A 15974-nucleotide genomic window follows, 5' to 3' on the forward strand; every position below is an offset into this window, starting at 1 on the left:
CATGGCTTTTCCTTCGGGACAGTATTTCATTAAGCCTTAAACCTGGCGCAGACCTATGAGATCCAGTTTGCAGTAAACGCACACATGCGGGCTCATTGGCTGCAGGCAGGTTGACTCAGTCCCCCTGCCTCACCGCCTCATGCAGCTGTAGCGGGTGCTCGGAGCCTGCAGAGCCAGCAGGTGGTACTCTACGGTCGGCCGTGTGCGGCTGTTGAACGCGAGCAGCCGGCTGAATGAGGAGCAGAGAGCTCTGACCACCAGGACGAGGTCCGGGGAAGGAGGCGAAGAGCGGCCGCTGCTCCTCTGCTGGGAGATGGACACACACGGGACCGCGCTCACTTCTCTCACCGAGTTGAGCAGCTCTGCCTCCCGCGGCTTGTGACTCTCCGGGCTCCGCAGAGGTGATCGGCGCGCTCCGGTGGCCGGGACAGGACGGTACGGACGCCGTGCAGGCTGCAGCAGGCTGTGTGCGGCGCCTTGCAGAGAAACCTCCCCCTCCCCTGGAGAATAAAGCATCTGGTCGCTCAGACTGAAAGAAAGGAGACCAGGACAGAAACAGCAGCTCCAGCGCGGAATTATTGCCAGACTCACCAAGGCTCTACAGCGACATGGGGTGAGTGTCTCCGGGCTTGTGTTGCATTGATTTAATTAGGCTCGAAGTGAACATGGAGAGCAGAGTTTGATCAGTCATCGTTTGTTTTCTGCTCAGATTTGCACCGACAGCCCAGACTTGTTGGGTTGACTCAGTTGGCTTCAACTCTCCTCTGTTGTAGAAAAGACGCCTCAGTCACCTTGTAAGATGTTTCCTCACCACAGAGAAAGGTAAGAGCATTTTGAGCCTGAATGAACATTTACCAGCTTCTCATTGTTGTTCTTGTTTGACATTCTTCTTCTTATGACCTTAAGATGCCAGCCACTCCATTCATGAACCAGAAACTCTACAAAAACATGCTCTTCATTAAAGGACAAGGGAAAGTCAGCCTAAACTTGAAGAAAGTTGAATATTAGTAGTAATATTAAAATGTTGTAATACTGAGGAACAGATTCAGGAGGTGGCACATCTGTAGCAGCACCCCTGCACTAACACAGATTCAGCTGGGTCATTTTCAGACATGATGAATCTGTTAAATTAAGGCCATCGTCCTCTGTGATGTTTTCCCTCTGCGTGGCCCTAGAGTCTTCACATTATTTGATCCATATTTCTTAGCAATGACTGGTTTTAGGATGCTGTTATTGCAGTTGTAACCGAGGAAGGAGCCCCGGAACGACCGCACGGAGGATCGTAGGAGGCATGGAACTGCTTATACGTTCACAATTGATGCAAAAACTTTCATTTCTTTAAATGCGTTTAATAACAAATGGAAATGATGTTGTTGAGCTGCTGTCTTTTAGATGGTTCAGAAGTTTCTTCGCGGAAAATCAGCAATCAGCTTTTCAAATGTTAAACATCTGCCTATCACAGATTTAGATGGCTCAGAGCAGAGGGAGACAGGAGAGACCCAGTAAAGCAGCTTGTGGATGCTGTTAGATTGTGGCAGGAATTAATGGGGTTATTCATCCTGAGGTGCAGCCCTGACCTCCATCCAATCACGACCAGGCTTTGTTATGCTTAGAGACCCCCATTAAGCCCTGTAGGCCACATCCATCTGCTGAGGATGAAGGTCGAGTTGCTGAGCATCCTTAAGAGGCGAGAGTGTTGACCAGTTAACAAGAATACACACACACACACACACAGAAGCATGAGTGCATACACTGTTTTACACCACCAGAGTGTGTCTCAACAACAATTTTCACGCACAGGAAGGAGTGCTGACGCACACACACACACACTCCAACAATCATCTGTTCAGACATGTAGCGTTGACAGTCCACCACAGGAGATTGCAGGTTTGATTCCTGGAGCACAGACACCAAACCTCAGGCGAACTTAGAGCCTGGCAGTGATGAGATCAGCTTACAGCTGATTCTCCGCTGAGTGACGCCTCATCGTGCCTCTTATTTGTTCTTCAAGGTCACGGTCGCTGGCCTCATTGATTGTAATATGGACCGCGATAAACATGTGAGGTATGATCAGAGTTGATGTGATGATAGATATAAAGCCTTGACTTCCAAGGCAAATAATTGGCATGAATACAAAGAGAAGTGGATCAATTGAAGCTATTTTATATGAATCTTTCAAGTTATTTTTCTCAGTTGGCAATAATATCTATGATGATAAATTGAACGTCTTTAGGTTTTGCACAGTCAAACAGTAAAAGTAATTTCAAGACGTTGTTTTAGGAAATTGTGATCAGCGTTCTTCAATACTTCCTGACATTTTATAAACTAACCAATTGATCAAGAAAAAGATCAGCAGACTACTTGATAATCAAACTGATGATTAGTTGTGGCCCTAATTATATGAACGATTGAAAGTCTTTATAGAAAACACACTTGTGGGGCTTGGAGTTAGAAAGATGAGGGTATTTTACAGGCAGGGAGGGTCCAACAAAAGATGCTGTTGAATTGCATTGTGGGAATTGTCAAAAAAACAAAATATATGAGGTGCTTCTTCTTCTTCTTCTTCTTCTTCTTCTTCTTCTTCTTCTTCTTCTTCTTCTTCTTCTTCTTCTTCTTCTTCTTCTTCTTCTTCTTCTTCTTCTTCTTCTTCTTCTTCTTCTTCTTCTTCTTCTTCTTCTTCTTCTTCTTCTTCTTCTTCTTCTTCTTCTCCTCCTCCTTCGATGGTTAATTTTATATCACTGGAAAACCAGAGCTAAAATGTCACCCCCAGTGTCTAACAGACTGCTCTTGCCCCAGTCAGACCTCAGATCAGTGCTTCACTGGTTGCAGCAGGAGATCCACGGCAACAGGGAGGATTACTGTGAGATGAGCAGGAGAATTGTAGCGCAGGTTATTATCAGCCTGGAGTGGGTCAGCCGCGGAAATGCCGCCGTTCATATCAACGCCTTTAGCGTCAGTCCTCAAAGCCCTGTGTATGCACGCTGTGATGTTGGTTTTTAATCATCAACTCCTACGGTGAGAAACACACAAAGACCATTACTGGATTTGTGTGTCACTAATGGGGTCAGATATAAATGCACAATGACGGGCCAAAATACTACAGTTCTAATGGGAACAGCCAGTGCAATTTACAATACTGCACAGGAGAAGAGGTGTCCTGGTTTTTACCATTTCATACTTTACGTTGGCACATCTTTGGGTGAGAGGGAGACGAGCAACTGAGTGATGAAGAGCAGCAACTTGTCCTGTCTTTTATCATGAGAGTCTAATCTGTGTCAGTGTTGTCTGCAGCAGCATTAGGTTCATAATCTGTCTGCCACAATTTACAGACGTGTCAGAGAGGAGGCGCTCACAGCGAGCACCTCAGTCCTGAATGCCTGGAGCTCGCTGTGTGCCGTATTTGGGACGATGGGATGGACAGTGAGACAGTCTTTAGATTTTCTTTTGATTAGGTCATTCGGCCATGACTTTGGCATTAATCTGTGAGCTTGTCGATGATTTATTCTGTAGCATGTCATTTTTGCTGTTAGCCTCATTAGCAGCGTGGCTACAGGGATGGCAGTGTTGGCCACCACTTTGTTTCAGGCTGAAATATCTCGACAACTATCAGATGGAAAGCCATGAATTTTGCTTCTGACATTCATGATCCTCAGAGGATGAATCCGACTGACTCAGGTGATCCTCTGACTTTTCCTCTAGCGCCACCAGCAGGTCACAATTTAAGATTCTCTCAAACTTTGTGACCAAATACCTGCAAAACTAATGATATTTCCATCAAGCTCTGCTGTACTTTGTGTTAAGGGCTAATTAGCAAATGTTATTATGCTAACACACCAAAGTAAGATGGTGAACACGGTCAACATTATGCCTAGTATACATAAACATGTGAGCATTGTCATTGTGAGCAGGTTAGCACGCTGACATTAGCTTTTAGTGCAGCCACATAGGGTCTCTAGCGCGGCTGCTGACTCTCTCTGAGTATTGTTTTTGCTTTTGCACTGGTTTAAATAGGAATTTGCATCAAGTAGAAAACACACTTACAGTTCGATGGCCTACGTTGTGACTTCAGTGACTTTCAGATTGAAATTCAGTTGCATATTCAGACTGACGCAAAAACTTCAATATTTTCTCATATATCTGGTTGTTCTCCCAAAGTGTGGGAATACACAGTGCTGTAAATGCACTGGCTGGACTTGAGAGGTAAAAACAGACAAAGACCTGTAGCAGTCTTCCCAGTCATACCACATGACAGCGGCTAAACCTCCTCCCAACACCCCTGACTTTGTTGCTTTGATATATTTACCTCGTATCCAGGATACAGCTCCGCAAATACTGGCAGGAGCAGCACAGAGGGTGGAGGGTGAACAACTTGGGAGTTCGTCAACATCATTTACCAGCTAAGTCACAGCCCTGTATGGCTGCTGAATGACGCAGGAGAAAGTGTGGGAGAAAGCCAAAGGACGATTCCAACATCTGTCCGTAGATGGCAGGGAGACAGATGGAGATGTACCATTACGAACGAGATGAAGGGTTTCCTTTTTAGACAAAGGAGAGGCACCATTTGAGTTGCATGATAATGGGTTTTTAATGGACATTTTTGTAATGTGTTGATGCTCACATAAGGAGCAAAAACACATTTTGCTCCGTGCAAAAAGCTTTTTCATCTTGTGTTTAGGAATTGAAAATGTTCAGAATGTCCTCAAAGTTAACCACGTTATATTCAGTTAATTCTAAAGCATTGTTTATAGACTGTGGAAGGGATTGCACTTCGACATTTCCTTTATACAGGGACACTTTTCTTGTACCTCACCATCATCCCTGTGCCTCCTCTTCCAGGGAGCAGCCGATCTTCAGCGCCCGGGCCCATGTTTTCCAGATCGACCCCACCACCAAGAGGAACTGGATCCCCGCCAGCAAACATGCTGTCACCGTGTCCTTCTTCTACGATGCCAACCGTAACGTCTACCGCATCATCAGCGTGGGCGGGACCAAGGTGAGGGGAGGAACGTGATGATGTTCACACTGGACAAAGCTGCACATTCAACAAAGAAGCTAAGCTAAGCTAACGCATAAAAATCACAGCGCATAGTGCCACTAGATTTGACATCCAGAGCTGAAATGTGAATCATGTATTGCTCATGATTAAAGCACCTGTTTCTGGAGGAGGCTCTGTTTGATCGCGGTTCAGTTTTCAAAGCCACGGGCCAAACAGCAGCTTCACACTGAGTGTCTCCCCACCAGCCGTCCCCCTACCAGTATATCTCTAAGGTTAAGAAATAGATAGTGAACAAAACCACTGCGGGTGTCAACAACTCGGCAGCCAGAGCGCCCTCCTCCCAGGCTTGTGGATTTAGATTATGAAGAAGAGGCCACATCCATCACTGGGGTGGAGGTGGGGGTGGGCGGGGGTCTATCTGATCTCTTCTTAGCACCTCTGGTCTGACCCACATTTCTGCCTCCCAGAAGGCTGTGCGGGGTGGCAGTTGGTCGGTCAGCAGCCCAATCCTGCCAGGACTGGTGCTTGGCTCCAGGGTAATCTTCACCGCCACTGCTGCTGTCGTCCAACATGTTATGTCAAACATGTCAGCGCAGAAATGCAGAGTGTAGAGTTCATGCAATCATTTGTCGGAGGGGAGAGAAGGACGAAAAAGCTTCCTCCTAAGCTGCCTTTGCCCCGCAATTCTGGGATTTTAAATCAGTTCCATTATTGTAAGGCTGGAGATGACGTAAAAAGGTTTATAAATAGGTCCGCTCTCATTTTTTTTTCCCCCTCATGTGCTCAGGGGGAGAGAGGTGGCTCTGGCCACTTCTCTCAGACTGAGGTCATGAACCTGGTGGCTGCGCTGCGTTTGTGTCTTCACTGCTGCCCCGGCTGAATTTACTTTGAACATTAAGCGCCTGAGTTGTGGCAGAGCTTATCTTATGTCCTAAACCGACAAAAGAACAAACATGTCTCAAGGGAGAAAGCGTTTGAAAAACCCAGCGGAAAGTAAATGCATCGCTTCACTTTTCCACTGAATGTGAAACATGAGGTTAACCAGCGTCGACGAGGTCTGTGTAGGTGCTGCGTCCAAATGATGACACAATACTAATAGATACATGTATAATAACAGTCGTTTTTGTCATTTAAATCCAATTCAAATCCAGCATTTTAGAAAGGGGAATGTTCATACAAGGTTCTTAGTTTAAAATAGTTTTAGGTAATTGAATCAATTAAACTGACGAGCATCAGGTGTATTGTTTTAAAAAGTGAAGATATGCTTTCATATCCTGTCAGACAGTAAAAAGGAAAAAGTGGCAAAGGAAGGAACAAGGGCCTTTCACCAGTGTTACACATGAATATGTTACACATTGTTAGCCTACAACTTTAGAACTGAAAATGTTTGTCACAAACTAAGACGTTTGAGCGTTGAGGAGGTGGTGAAAGTGTAACAACAAGATGCTGCTGGCTGCACTGTGGGAGTGTTTTTTTTTTATCTCGGCCCATTATAAGGACTAAAAATTGGGATAACTTGGCTGCTGCTTTGATATTGATCTTTGTTTCTGTATCTTACTCTCATGAGTCCAGCAGCGTTATGGAGGGGCAGTGCTAAAATTCCACACTTAATATTTCACTCATCATAGCTCATCTGTTTGTTTGCTTTTGCACCTTTATTATTTTACTACACAAGAGAAAGGAAAAGCCTGTCCTGAAGATATACTATTAGAGCATCAGGAATGACAATGCATGGATTAATGAAAGGTTTGTTGAAAGTAGGAAAGCAATTCAAAATGCCTCGACTACCACTAATAAATCATTTCAAGTATTTTGCTTCTGGATTCCTGGATCTGCAGCTGACTGTCTGTTTCGTTCACATGCTGTCGGCCCACCTGAATCATCTTTGTCACTTCTGCATTTGCAGGCAATCATCAACTGCACCGTTACACCCAGCATGACATTTACCAAGACATCCCAGAAGTTTGGACAGTGGGCAGACAGCAGGGCCAACACTGTGTATGGCCTCGGGTTTGCTACAGAGCAGCAGCTGCATCAGGTAAACTCACCCAGAGTCACACTGTAAAATACATTTCCAGAGGATTATTCCTGCTGCATTATTAATGTTTCATTACCTGAAACAGTTCGTCACTTGTCCTCTTTTGAAAAGTTCTCAGATAAGTTTAAGGAGGTGAAAGATGCAGCTCGTCTGGCACGAGAAAAGTCGCAGGACAAAGAACTGGCCAACACGGCGCTCACCATCGCTGCTCCTCAGGTGAGCGTAACTCTGTCAGGAAAGCATGAAAGTAGAGCAAAGCTCTGCAGGTGCCAGGCAGGAAGTGCAAATGTGAAAACTTTGTCACGATTCACAGAAATATCCAGTGATGCATTTTTAGGATTGGGGAGACACTGAGAGCACAGGCCAAGGTTAGATGAATGCACCTCCGTTACTCTGCAGCTATTAGACAGGGCCGCTGTGATTAAATCAAAGGTGGGATGGAGAGAGAGGGAAAAGAAAGGCAAGGGAAAGATGAGCTGGGTCACTTGTCTCAGAGGGAAGAGACAGTGAGGGAAACTAGGACGATGGTAAAATTATCCCGTGCCGCTCAGCAGAGCTCCGCATCCGCATTTTCTACCCAGAAGCCTCTGACGCCAACGCCTTAATGATGAAAACGTAGTCAGCTCAGGGCCTTTTTGATCAATAGAGAATAATTACCCATCAGTTACATCTGCTTGGTCATGAGGCACATGCCCATTTCCTTTTAATTCTACGGCTGAGTGCATTCCAAGTGGTGTCTCTCACACCACGTCTTTATCGATTTGATGAACACATTGGAGAAGCCAAAGCTGTAGAAAATTGCCAACTGCCTCACTTAATTGTGCTTGATTCTTGCTAAGTAGCCCTGAGCTGCATAACTGATCACACAGCTAAGTGCGCTTGTGGTTGTGATGTGAGCTTTGTGATGACATGTTTCTTTGTCTGTTTTTCCCCACCTGATGGATTTGCCCTGTAGTTCTCACAGGTGAGTCTGTTGTTTTTTCTCCTTTCTGTCCGTCTGTCTGAATTTTTAACTTGTGTATACCTGCAGGGCTGCAGGCCGAAACAGACAAACAGACAGCATAAGTATCTCAGTAGTACAGTTTTCACATCCTTTTCTTAAGTAAAAGCACTAATACCACGTTCTGTTTCAAGTACAAGTCCTTAATGTAAAAGCAGGATTTTACTAGTTGTGGTTGTAACTATTTTTTATAGGACTCCAACTAATGATTTATTATCTTCTCCATTAATCGATCAATTGTTTGGTTTGTAAAAATTCAGAAAATTATCCAGTCCGAAGCAACACCTTCACAGTGCTCGCTCTGCCCAACCAATAGTCCAAACTGTGTTAAATTAAAACAATTTAAAGGAAAAGCAGCAAATCCTCACATTTCCGGAGCTGAAGCCATGAAGCCAGTTCATTTTCTGTCAGTCGGCTCATTAGTTAATTGACTATGGTTTCAGCTGCATTTGTTGGGGTTGTGTAATTTATAAAAAAAACATATTTTATGAGCTCTTCATTTGTTTTGTGCTCAAATCTTCATTTGTAAAGTAGCAGGAGTCGAAGCAGAAAGTGGCATGAAAAGAAAATGAAAGTACGTCAAATTTGTGCTGGAGTACAGCACTGGAGTAAATGTGCTTTACATTTCACAGCTGCAGCTCACATCACCATGACTCCATCAAGGCCCGAGCCAGCAAAGAGAAAGTGATCGTTATTTCGTCTCTGATGCGTTTTTTAAAGTACACAATGAGCAACTGGACTTTGATGTGAACGGTGCTTATGAATGCAGTTATCAATGAACTCTGCTCTCTGAATGATCCAGTCGGTGTTGTGCTGCTGTGCGTTATTGGAGTCCATTTACTGATGTGTTCCTCAGGACCTCTCGGATGAACTCCAGTCTCCACCGGTGATGTGCGTGAACGGGCCCGAGGACAAGCTGTTCCGCAGCCAGAGCGCAGACATCACCCTGTCGTCTGAGAAGGAACGCATTAAGAAGATGCTGTCTGAGGGGTAACTGAGTTATCCACACACACACACACACACACACACACACACACGAACAGAGTGGAAAGTGAAGGTGAAGTGACAACTTTCTTCGTCATTGTCTTTGTTAAATCTCACCTTCTGTTCAAACACCTGAACACTGTGGTGAGAAACCCTCTGTGAGATGCTGGTTTTGTTTTTGATAATCTTTCATTGTGGACTCAGAGTTCGCTCTCTGCTCTGTTCTGCTGCTCAAAGCTCAAACTTGATGAGAGATTTGAAACAAGATTAAACACTTCCGTTATCTCTCACTTCATCCAGTGCTCACAAACATGCATGGAACTGAGCTGAAAGGTTCGAAACTGACCAGGGACTCAGTAGTTTAGACAAAACAAACACAAAGTGTGTTCATGAGGACACAACTTCAGTCATTTGATCACAGGTGGTAAAAAGCTCCATGACAAATGAACACACTCCCAGCGTCGCCGAAAGTAACTGCACCATCTGCAAAAAATATTTTTTAGTTAAATGCATGGAACTATTTTTACAGTGTAATACCTTTAAAGGAATAGTTTGACATTATTTGCTTTCCTGCTGCGAGTTAGATGAGAGGATTGTTACCACTCTCATGTCTGCAAATATGAAGCTACAGCCAGAAGCCTGTTAGCTTAGTTTAGCATAAAAGACTGGAAACAGGCAAACAGCAGGCCTGGCTCTGTCCAAAGATAACAAAAACTCACTAAAAAACTCCTTTAAGCTCGTCTTCAATGCCAAACTCTGCTAACCGCTTCAGGCTCCAGCTTCATATGAAACACACCGATATGGCTGAAGAGAAAAAGTGATTATTTCCCCAAATGTCGACCTCTGCCTTTAAAGACAAACAATACATTTACATTAGCTACAGGTCGTGGTGCCATGTCTCCACCGTCAGATCACGTTGCTGAGACAGAATGGGATTTCTCGTCAAGCTGGTCAGAATAATAAGGATGTTTTGAGACATTCGCAACATGATTACATGTAACATGATTACAATAAATAAGTATTTTAGTAATTTAATGTCGATAGTCAGCAGTTTGGAAAGCTAATCTTCATGAGGTCGCTATGGATTTCATTTGAGCGATACTCTTGATCGAGCAGGTAATCCATTACTTTTAACTCCCACCTTCCCAGCGGGAAGTATTAACATGGTTTTCATGTCATGGGTTAATCACAGTTTGACGTCACTCAATTCGTTGAGCTTTCTAGGAACTGAAGAGGCCATTGTTGAGGTGCCGACTCATACATAACATCAACTAAGGCTTGTAAACATCTCCTCATTCAGCCCTTTGAGCCGCCCACAATGCTTTTTATGAAAGCTGCTCCTGAATGGTTCCCATGGCAAACTGCAGCCTGAACAGCCTCAAGCTCTCTAAGCATTGAGGGAGACACAGAGGGAGAGGATGAAGGCGCATGAGGAGAGAATCTGACTGATCTTCCCTCAAACTGATAACATTTAATGATTTCATATGTCTCTTATGTAGTTTGTAGCATCAAGTGTAAACTAAGCAGAGGCCTAAAATCACTCGCCAAAGATCATGTCTACTATCTTCTACTTACTTCTTCCCTGATGCTTACAAATTACAAATCTGATGATCCAACTTAGTGAGGGACATGTCCCTAGTCTCACTTCCTTAAAAACTGTAGTCTTTCAATGTCGCATTCGGTCTTTTGATGAAGAAGACTCATAGAAAACCCCTCTGGGATTGGAGGATTACTGTGGGAAGAGTTTGGTCTTTTTGTTTGCTCTCTGGGAATTTTAATGAGTGTATCTTTGCTTTGTTATAAGACCTGTGAAATGACCTTCGCTCTGGGCAGTAGGTGTGCTGCTGCAGGCTGCGGTCCTTTGTGTAGCCTCCTTCACGCTGTCACAGTGGCTCGCTGCTCGTGTTAAACAGGCCAACAGTGTTTCATCATGGGCTGAACGCTTGGCAGCAGTGGTTGCTACGCAGCCAGCTGTAGCATTCACCAGACCTCATATTGCAATGTTTGACTACAGTACCCTGATTAAGTACAGCTAATGTCATGGCATATTTCAAAATTATTCTTGACCTTCAGTAGAAACAATCTTCACTCAAGCTTCATCTAGAAGCTGTTCTGGAGCTTTCCGTCATATCACATGGTCTTCATCAGCAGATGTCCAGTTATCCTGGAAATTGTAAATTTCCATTTAGTTTTTTTCTGAGCTCTTTAAAGGACGTCTCATCCACGTTTGGTAAAATATGTCTAATAATTATGCTCCACTTTAGCTGTATTGCCACAAGGCTTATATATACAGTGTTATATGTACCATGTTGTACGCATGGTTTACAGTTTTGTGTTTGTGCCTTTCAGGTCTATTTGTGAGATGAACCTGGAGGCCGAGCTCTTCACTCTGCAGGACAGCAACTCCAAGCTGGTGGCAGCTTTGCATGAAGCGAACGCTAACGTGGAGCAGTGGAAGAAGCAGCTGGCAGCGTATCAGGAGGAGACGGAGCGACTGCGAGACCAGGTGAGCCTCCCTGTGTTACTGTACTGCTCTGCATTTGCCCAAATCTCAGGTTGCACCTCAGCAGCGTGGAGGCTCTGGTGCCTTCACATCCTCCTTATACACTCCTATTTCTAAATTTAAAAGTAATTAAAATATCCTGTCATATTAAATTAGCTTTACTTTGAAATAACTACAGGCATGCTTAATCTAGAGTGTCATTATTAGAAACCAGATGGTTTAGAGCTGCTTTCTGCTGGAACGGCAGAAGGAAGCTGACTCTTTCATATCAGTTATGTAAATTATATTTTTAATTACTTTCTAGAAAAGTTCTAAATTAAACATTACGTATGTCAAAGTGATCACTTTGGGGTAAAGAGGAAAGATTTTTTCTTTTTCAACATTGTGAATCGATACAACCTGTCCTGTAGACATAGTAAAATTGCAATTCAGTGTGTTTTAGCCTTGTGATAGACTGGTGACCTCTCCAGGAAGTACCCCCCTCCTACCCAGTGCTGCTGAACAGGATAAGCGATTTAGGTGAATGGGTGGATTGCTGATGGATGGATTAGCTGTTCTATGAAAAGCTTAGTGGGAAAGTTGTCTTCCAGGCTAAATAGAGGCATCTTTACAGTGTTCCTAGCATGATGAGCATTGATGAGAAGTAAATCCGGCCAAAAAGCCTTCAGGCGTTGTTGAGTCAAACGCTGAAAAGTAGTTGCTCTCTCTTGTGGCTTCTAAAGTCCTTTGCGAAGCCGAGATCTTGTTCGTTCTGCAGTGACCTGCAGGGCAGAAGCTGATGGTTCAGGTCACACCTAATGATCAGCGCTGGAGCCGTGAAACCGAAGTGAAGAAACCGAAGTGAAGAAACCGCAGTGAAGAAACTGAAGTGAAGCGTCGTTTAAACAAGAACAAGGCAACGCTGCTGCTTTTGATCGGATCCAGGTTTTCAGACTCTTCATTTCCTCGGTTTGAAAGCGCTTGCTCAGAATAAACACGGCCGAGTTGGTCGGCCTGCTAACGCACTTCATCACTTGACTCGTGCTGCAGGCGTTTTCCCTAGAAGGCTTTTAATCAAGGTGTTCCATGCTGGTTGAACCGGTTCACGCAGCGAATGTCACACTCCACCACGAGGGAGTTCAGTCTAAATACGCTGAGCCTCAGGAGGGTTTTACACTTGAATTACCTCTCAGGCTCCAGTGGATGCAGACCCCCCCCTCCTCACTCATCAATAAAAGGTATTTTCAGTGTTGCTGGTGGCTGATTCCTCTGGGAACGACCTCGCCACAGGCTGACAAATACAAACCTCTCTGATTCAACGCTTTAATACCTTGATCCCTTTCCATTGTAGCCCGGCTCCACAGTATTGATCACTGCTTTTGAATTCTCCGCCGCTCGTATTTAGAAACAGTTTTCGCCGTTTTGGTCCACATCAACAAATTAATTTACACAAGTGAGCCTCTCCCTCCTTTGGACCGAGCTAGTTCCCGCTATCTGAAGAAGGGACCAGGTGGCTGAAAATGGTCCACGTCTCTGGGGTGGTGTGAGAGGGAGAGGGGTTTGTAGGACAGCAATATCCTACTTTCAATGCCCCAGTTAGGAAAAAATGAAAAATCACCAGAGGGAGCTGGCATCCACTCGTTTCTCTCTTCTTTCTACCGCTCCTCCTCGTCGCAACCATGCATGGTCTAAAATAATCCAGCCTGTCTCTGTCAGTCGTGGGCCGTTTTTAGAGGTGTCCTTCTGCAACAATGCAGCAAGGATTTCACTCCTGTTTATCTGTTAACGGCGACACGACGCGCTTATCCGTCCCTCCGTGGCATGTTTTCACTTGTAGTTACAGTTAATTAAAACCAAGAAACTGAGCCTGTAAAGTAATGACTGGTCCTGGTCTCCTATGTTTTTCATGTTTAATCAGATCACTGATACTGTCTTAGAGAAGCTTTAATCACATGAGTGTTTTTTTTTCTTTTTTGCTAACATGCTATTAATCACATGTATTAGACCGTGATTTTTAACTTCAACATAGAAACATCCAGTAGACCCTTTTTTAACTGACCTAAAAGGCTTTTAGTTACTATGTGACTGAGTTCAATATAATTGTCATTTATGCCTTAATTTTTAAGCTTACTGGTTACTGTGAAGATGCAAGAGAGTGAACTTCCACTTTTTTGTGATTTTTGTGTGAAACCATGTTCAACATGATTGTGTTCTGTTCTGTGTGTGTGTGTGTGTGTGTGTGTGTTGTTAGGTGGCTGAATTAGAGGCCCATGGAGGCCAAGGCCCCAGTGACATGCTGAAGGATGAGCTGACTCAGTCCCTGGAGGAGCTGGAGGCCCTGCTGAAGGCCAAAGATGAGGTTGGTGCTTATTGTCCCTGAGGTGGGGAGGGGTCAGAGATGGGAAGCGGCGATGTTCATCACAGAGGCTGATGAATGATCCTGCTACTCAAACTTCACACATCCCTTGCATTCTTTTCAAGGAAATCCACATTTTGCAAAGCAAGAAAGCGGAGTACCACGAGATGGAACACGAGAGGGACGAGGCGATCCACAGATTACGGGTAGGAGTGAGATTTTTATGGTCTCGTGGTATGATTTCACTTTTTAGGCACACATTTGTTAGGTAATGATGAAATAATCAGTAGTTAAATTGACAACAGCATTAATTTTTTTCTTAATTTTCCTTTCTTGTCATCTTGCTTTGCCTCCTCTTCGCTGTAGGAGACGGAGATGCGTAATTCAGACTTGGAGCGTCGCATCCAGAACTCAGAGCAGAACCTGAATAACTCTCTGGAGGAACGGGATCGCATGGACTCTGAAATCCAGAGGGCCATCGAAATTCTGGACATCAAGATCTTTGACCTTAATGACCTCCGCCAGAGCTTGGTTAAACTCATCGACAAGTAAGAGGGGAAAAATGGGGGACGTCCAACCCAAGAAGAGAGATGGAACAGGTGACAGGGTTAAATGTTGTTGTAGCCGACGCAACGGGGGAGTAAACAGAGCAAAGATGGAGCTGGTCCCATGTCCTCCTCAAGCACAAGCACCACCTCGGCTGCCGGAAGGTTCCTCCATGTGTGTGTTGCGGCAGAGGCTGTGCTATACTCAACAACATGCTGTCGGTGTTGGCCTAAGCAGCAGCATATACATGGTTTTGCTTGTCCAATCTAATGTAACGCTTCATGTTGCTTTCAAGGGTAACGTTCAATGCAATAAACCGACTTTAAGGTAAGTGCTTCACAACGCTAGACATTTAATATTGAGAAGTGGTGCTTGTAGTTTTTAAGTATGACTTTTGTACACAAAACAGCCATGCAGTGTCAACATGAATGAGAGGCCTTGTTTTTTTTTTTGTTTGTTTCAAATGACAGGTGATATTTAAACATCTTTACAACAAAATGAGTCCATGCAACTAGAGAAAGTGGAAAGTGAATGCAAATAAAAAAAATCCATTTAAGAGATTTGCCTATTTAACAGCCTGCATACAACATCATATTACTGAATTAACAGTTAACAGAGTTTGATTTACAGAGTTAAACTTGTGTATGGTCTCGTAGTTACATAACATAGCTATAATGTAGGAAGTGAAGGCCAGAGCGGCTCTAGTTGGTGTTTTTCTACAGGAAAAAACAATGCTGTGCACTCAAAATCAGTAAATAGTACACTAATAGTGGTTTATACTTGGGTAAGGCATGGATACACAACTTAAACATTAGATCTGAATATTGACACCAAAGATCAAAAGTTAGGAGCAGAGTCATTGATAAGGTCCGTCAGCAGCTCGTCTATTGTCACATCTTCTCTTAAGCTTGTGAGAAACCTTTAAATCTAAGATAAAAAGTACATTTTAGTGGATAAGATACATGCAGTAATTACATTTAGGATGAATAAGTATTTTCCACACGATAATAATGCTACCGTTATTAAGTGAACACAAGGAATAAGGGTCATCACGTAGTAACAGATTACAGATAAGGTGAAGTGATGTTTGGACTGGTCCAGTCTGAATAGTCGTCCTGTGCATCATCTCTTAACAAACTGCTGACTTAGTAACTTATTTATGATAGACGCATTCAAGGAAATCTAAGAGACTTTTTCTGCCTTCTGCCATTTTTCAGCACGTTACCTTTAGCCGTGGACAATATGCCATACGCCTTCAGTCTTTTATCAAACAGACTGTACTGTTTAACATAGTGCTATGTTTCTATTATTTTTTCAAGCCTTATTGTTCTATTCTAAGGGTGTTTGTTGATAGACACACCAGCTTCATGTCTCAGACTTTGAGCTGTCGTGGTGGCGGTTTGGAAATAAAAGCAAAGAATACGGTCATTCATCTTTCTTGTGGTTTTTTTTTCTGTGGGCCATCAGGTTTAACGTTATTGTGGCATTAGTCCACGTTGTTTCAGCAAGTTCATGAAATTGATTTACCTTGAAGGAACATTCAAGAGTGACCAAGCCACCAAATCCAAATAT

General features: G+C 43.8%; 1 protein-coding gene across 2 annotated transcripts; it reads left to right on the forward strand.

Moving 5' to 3' along the window:
- Positions 1-240: 240 nt before the first annotated feature.
- Positions 241-15821, forward strand: LOC121614610 (homer protein homolog 3). 2 transcript variants are annotated; one of them, XM_041948580.1, is made up of 11 exons: positions 241-613; positions 710-822; positions 4837-4993; positions 6903-7034; positions 7146-7250; positions 7990-7998; positions 8891-9024; positions 11368-11524; positions 13752-13859; positions 13982-14062; positions 14223-15821. In XM_041948580.1, the coding sequence occupies exons 2-11, from the start codon at positions 800-802 to the stop codon at positions 14406-14408; spliced, it is 1092 nt and encodes a 363-aa protein (XP_041804514.1). In that variant the 5' UTR covers positions 241-613; positions 710-799; the 3' UTR covers positions 14409-15821. The 2 variants fall into 2 exon arrangements, with proteins under 2 accessions (XP_041804514.1, XP_041804515.1); XM_041948581.1 differs by lacking the exon at positions 7990-7998.
- The last annotated feature ends 153 nt before the right edge of the window (positions 15822-15974 follow it).

This window comes from Chelmon rostratus, chromosome 12 (genome assembly GCF_017976325.1).
Source record: "Chelmon rostratus isolate fCheRos1 chromosome 12, fCheRos1.pri, whole genome shotgun sequence".
Lineage (NCBI taxonomy): Eukaryota > Metazoa > Chordata > Actinopteri > Chaetodontiformes > Chaetodontidae > Chelmon > Chelmon rostratus.

Bases quoted from the DNA above. Each gene is read 5' to 3' on its own strand.
- LOC121614610 (XM_041948580.1), top strand. From the start codon at position 800: ATGTTTCCTCACCACAGAGAAAG. The intron at 823-4,836 runs GTAAGAGCATTT...CTCCTCTTCCAG, and splicing joins TTTCCTCACCACAGAGAAAG to GGAGCAGCCGATCTTCAGCG. The intron at 14,063-14,222 runs GTAGGAGTGAGA...TCTTCGCTGTAG, and splicing joins AGGCGATCCACAGATTACGG to GAGACGGAGATGCGTAATTC.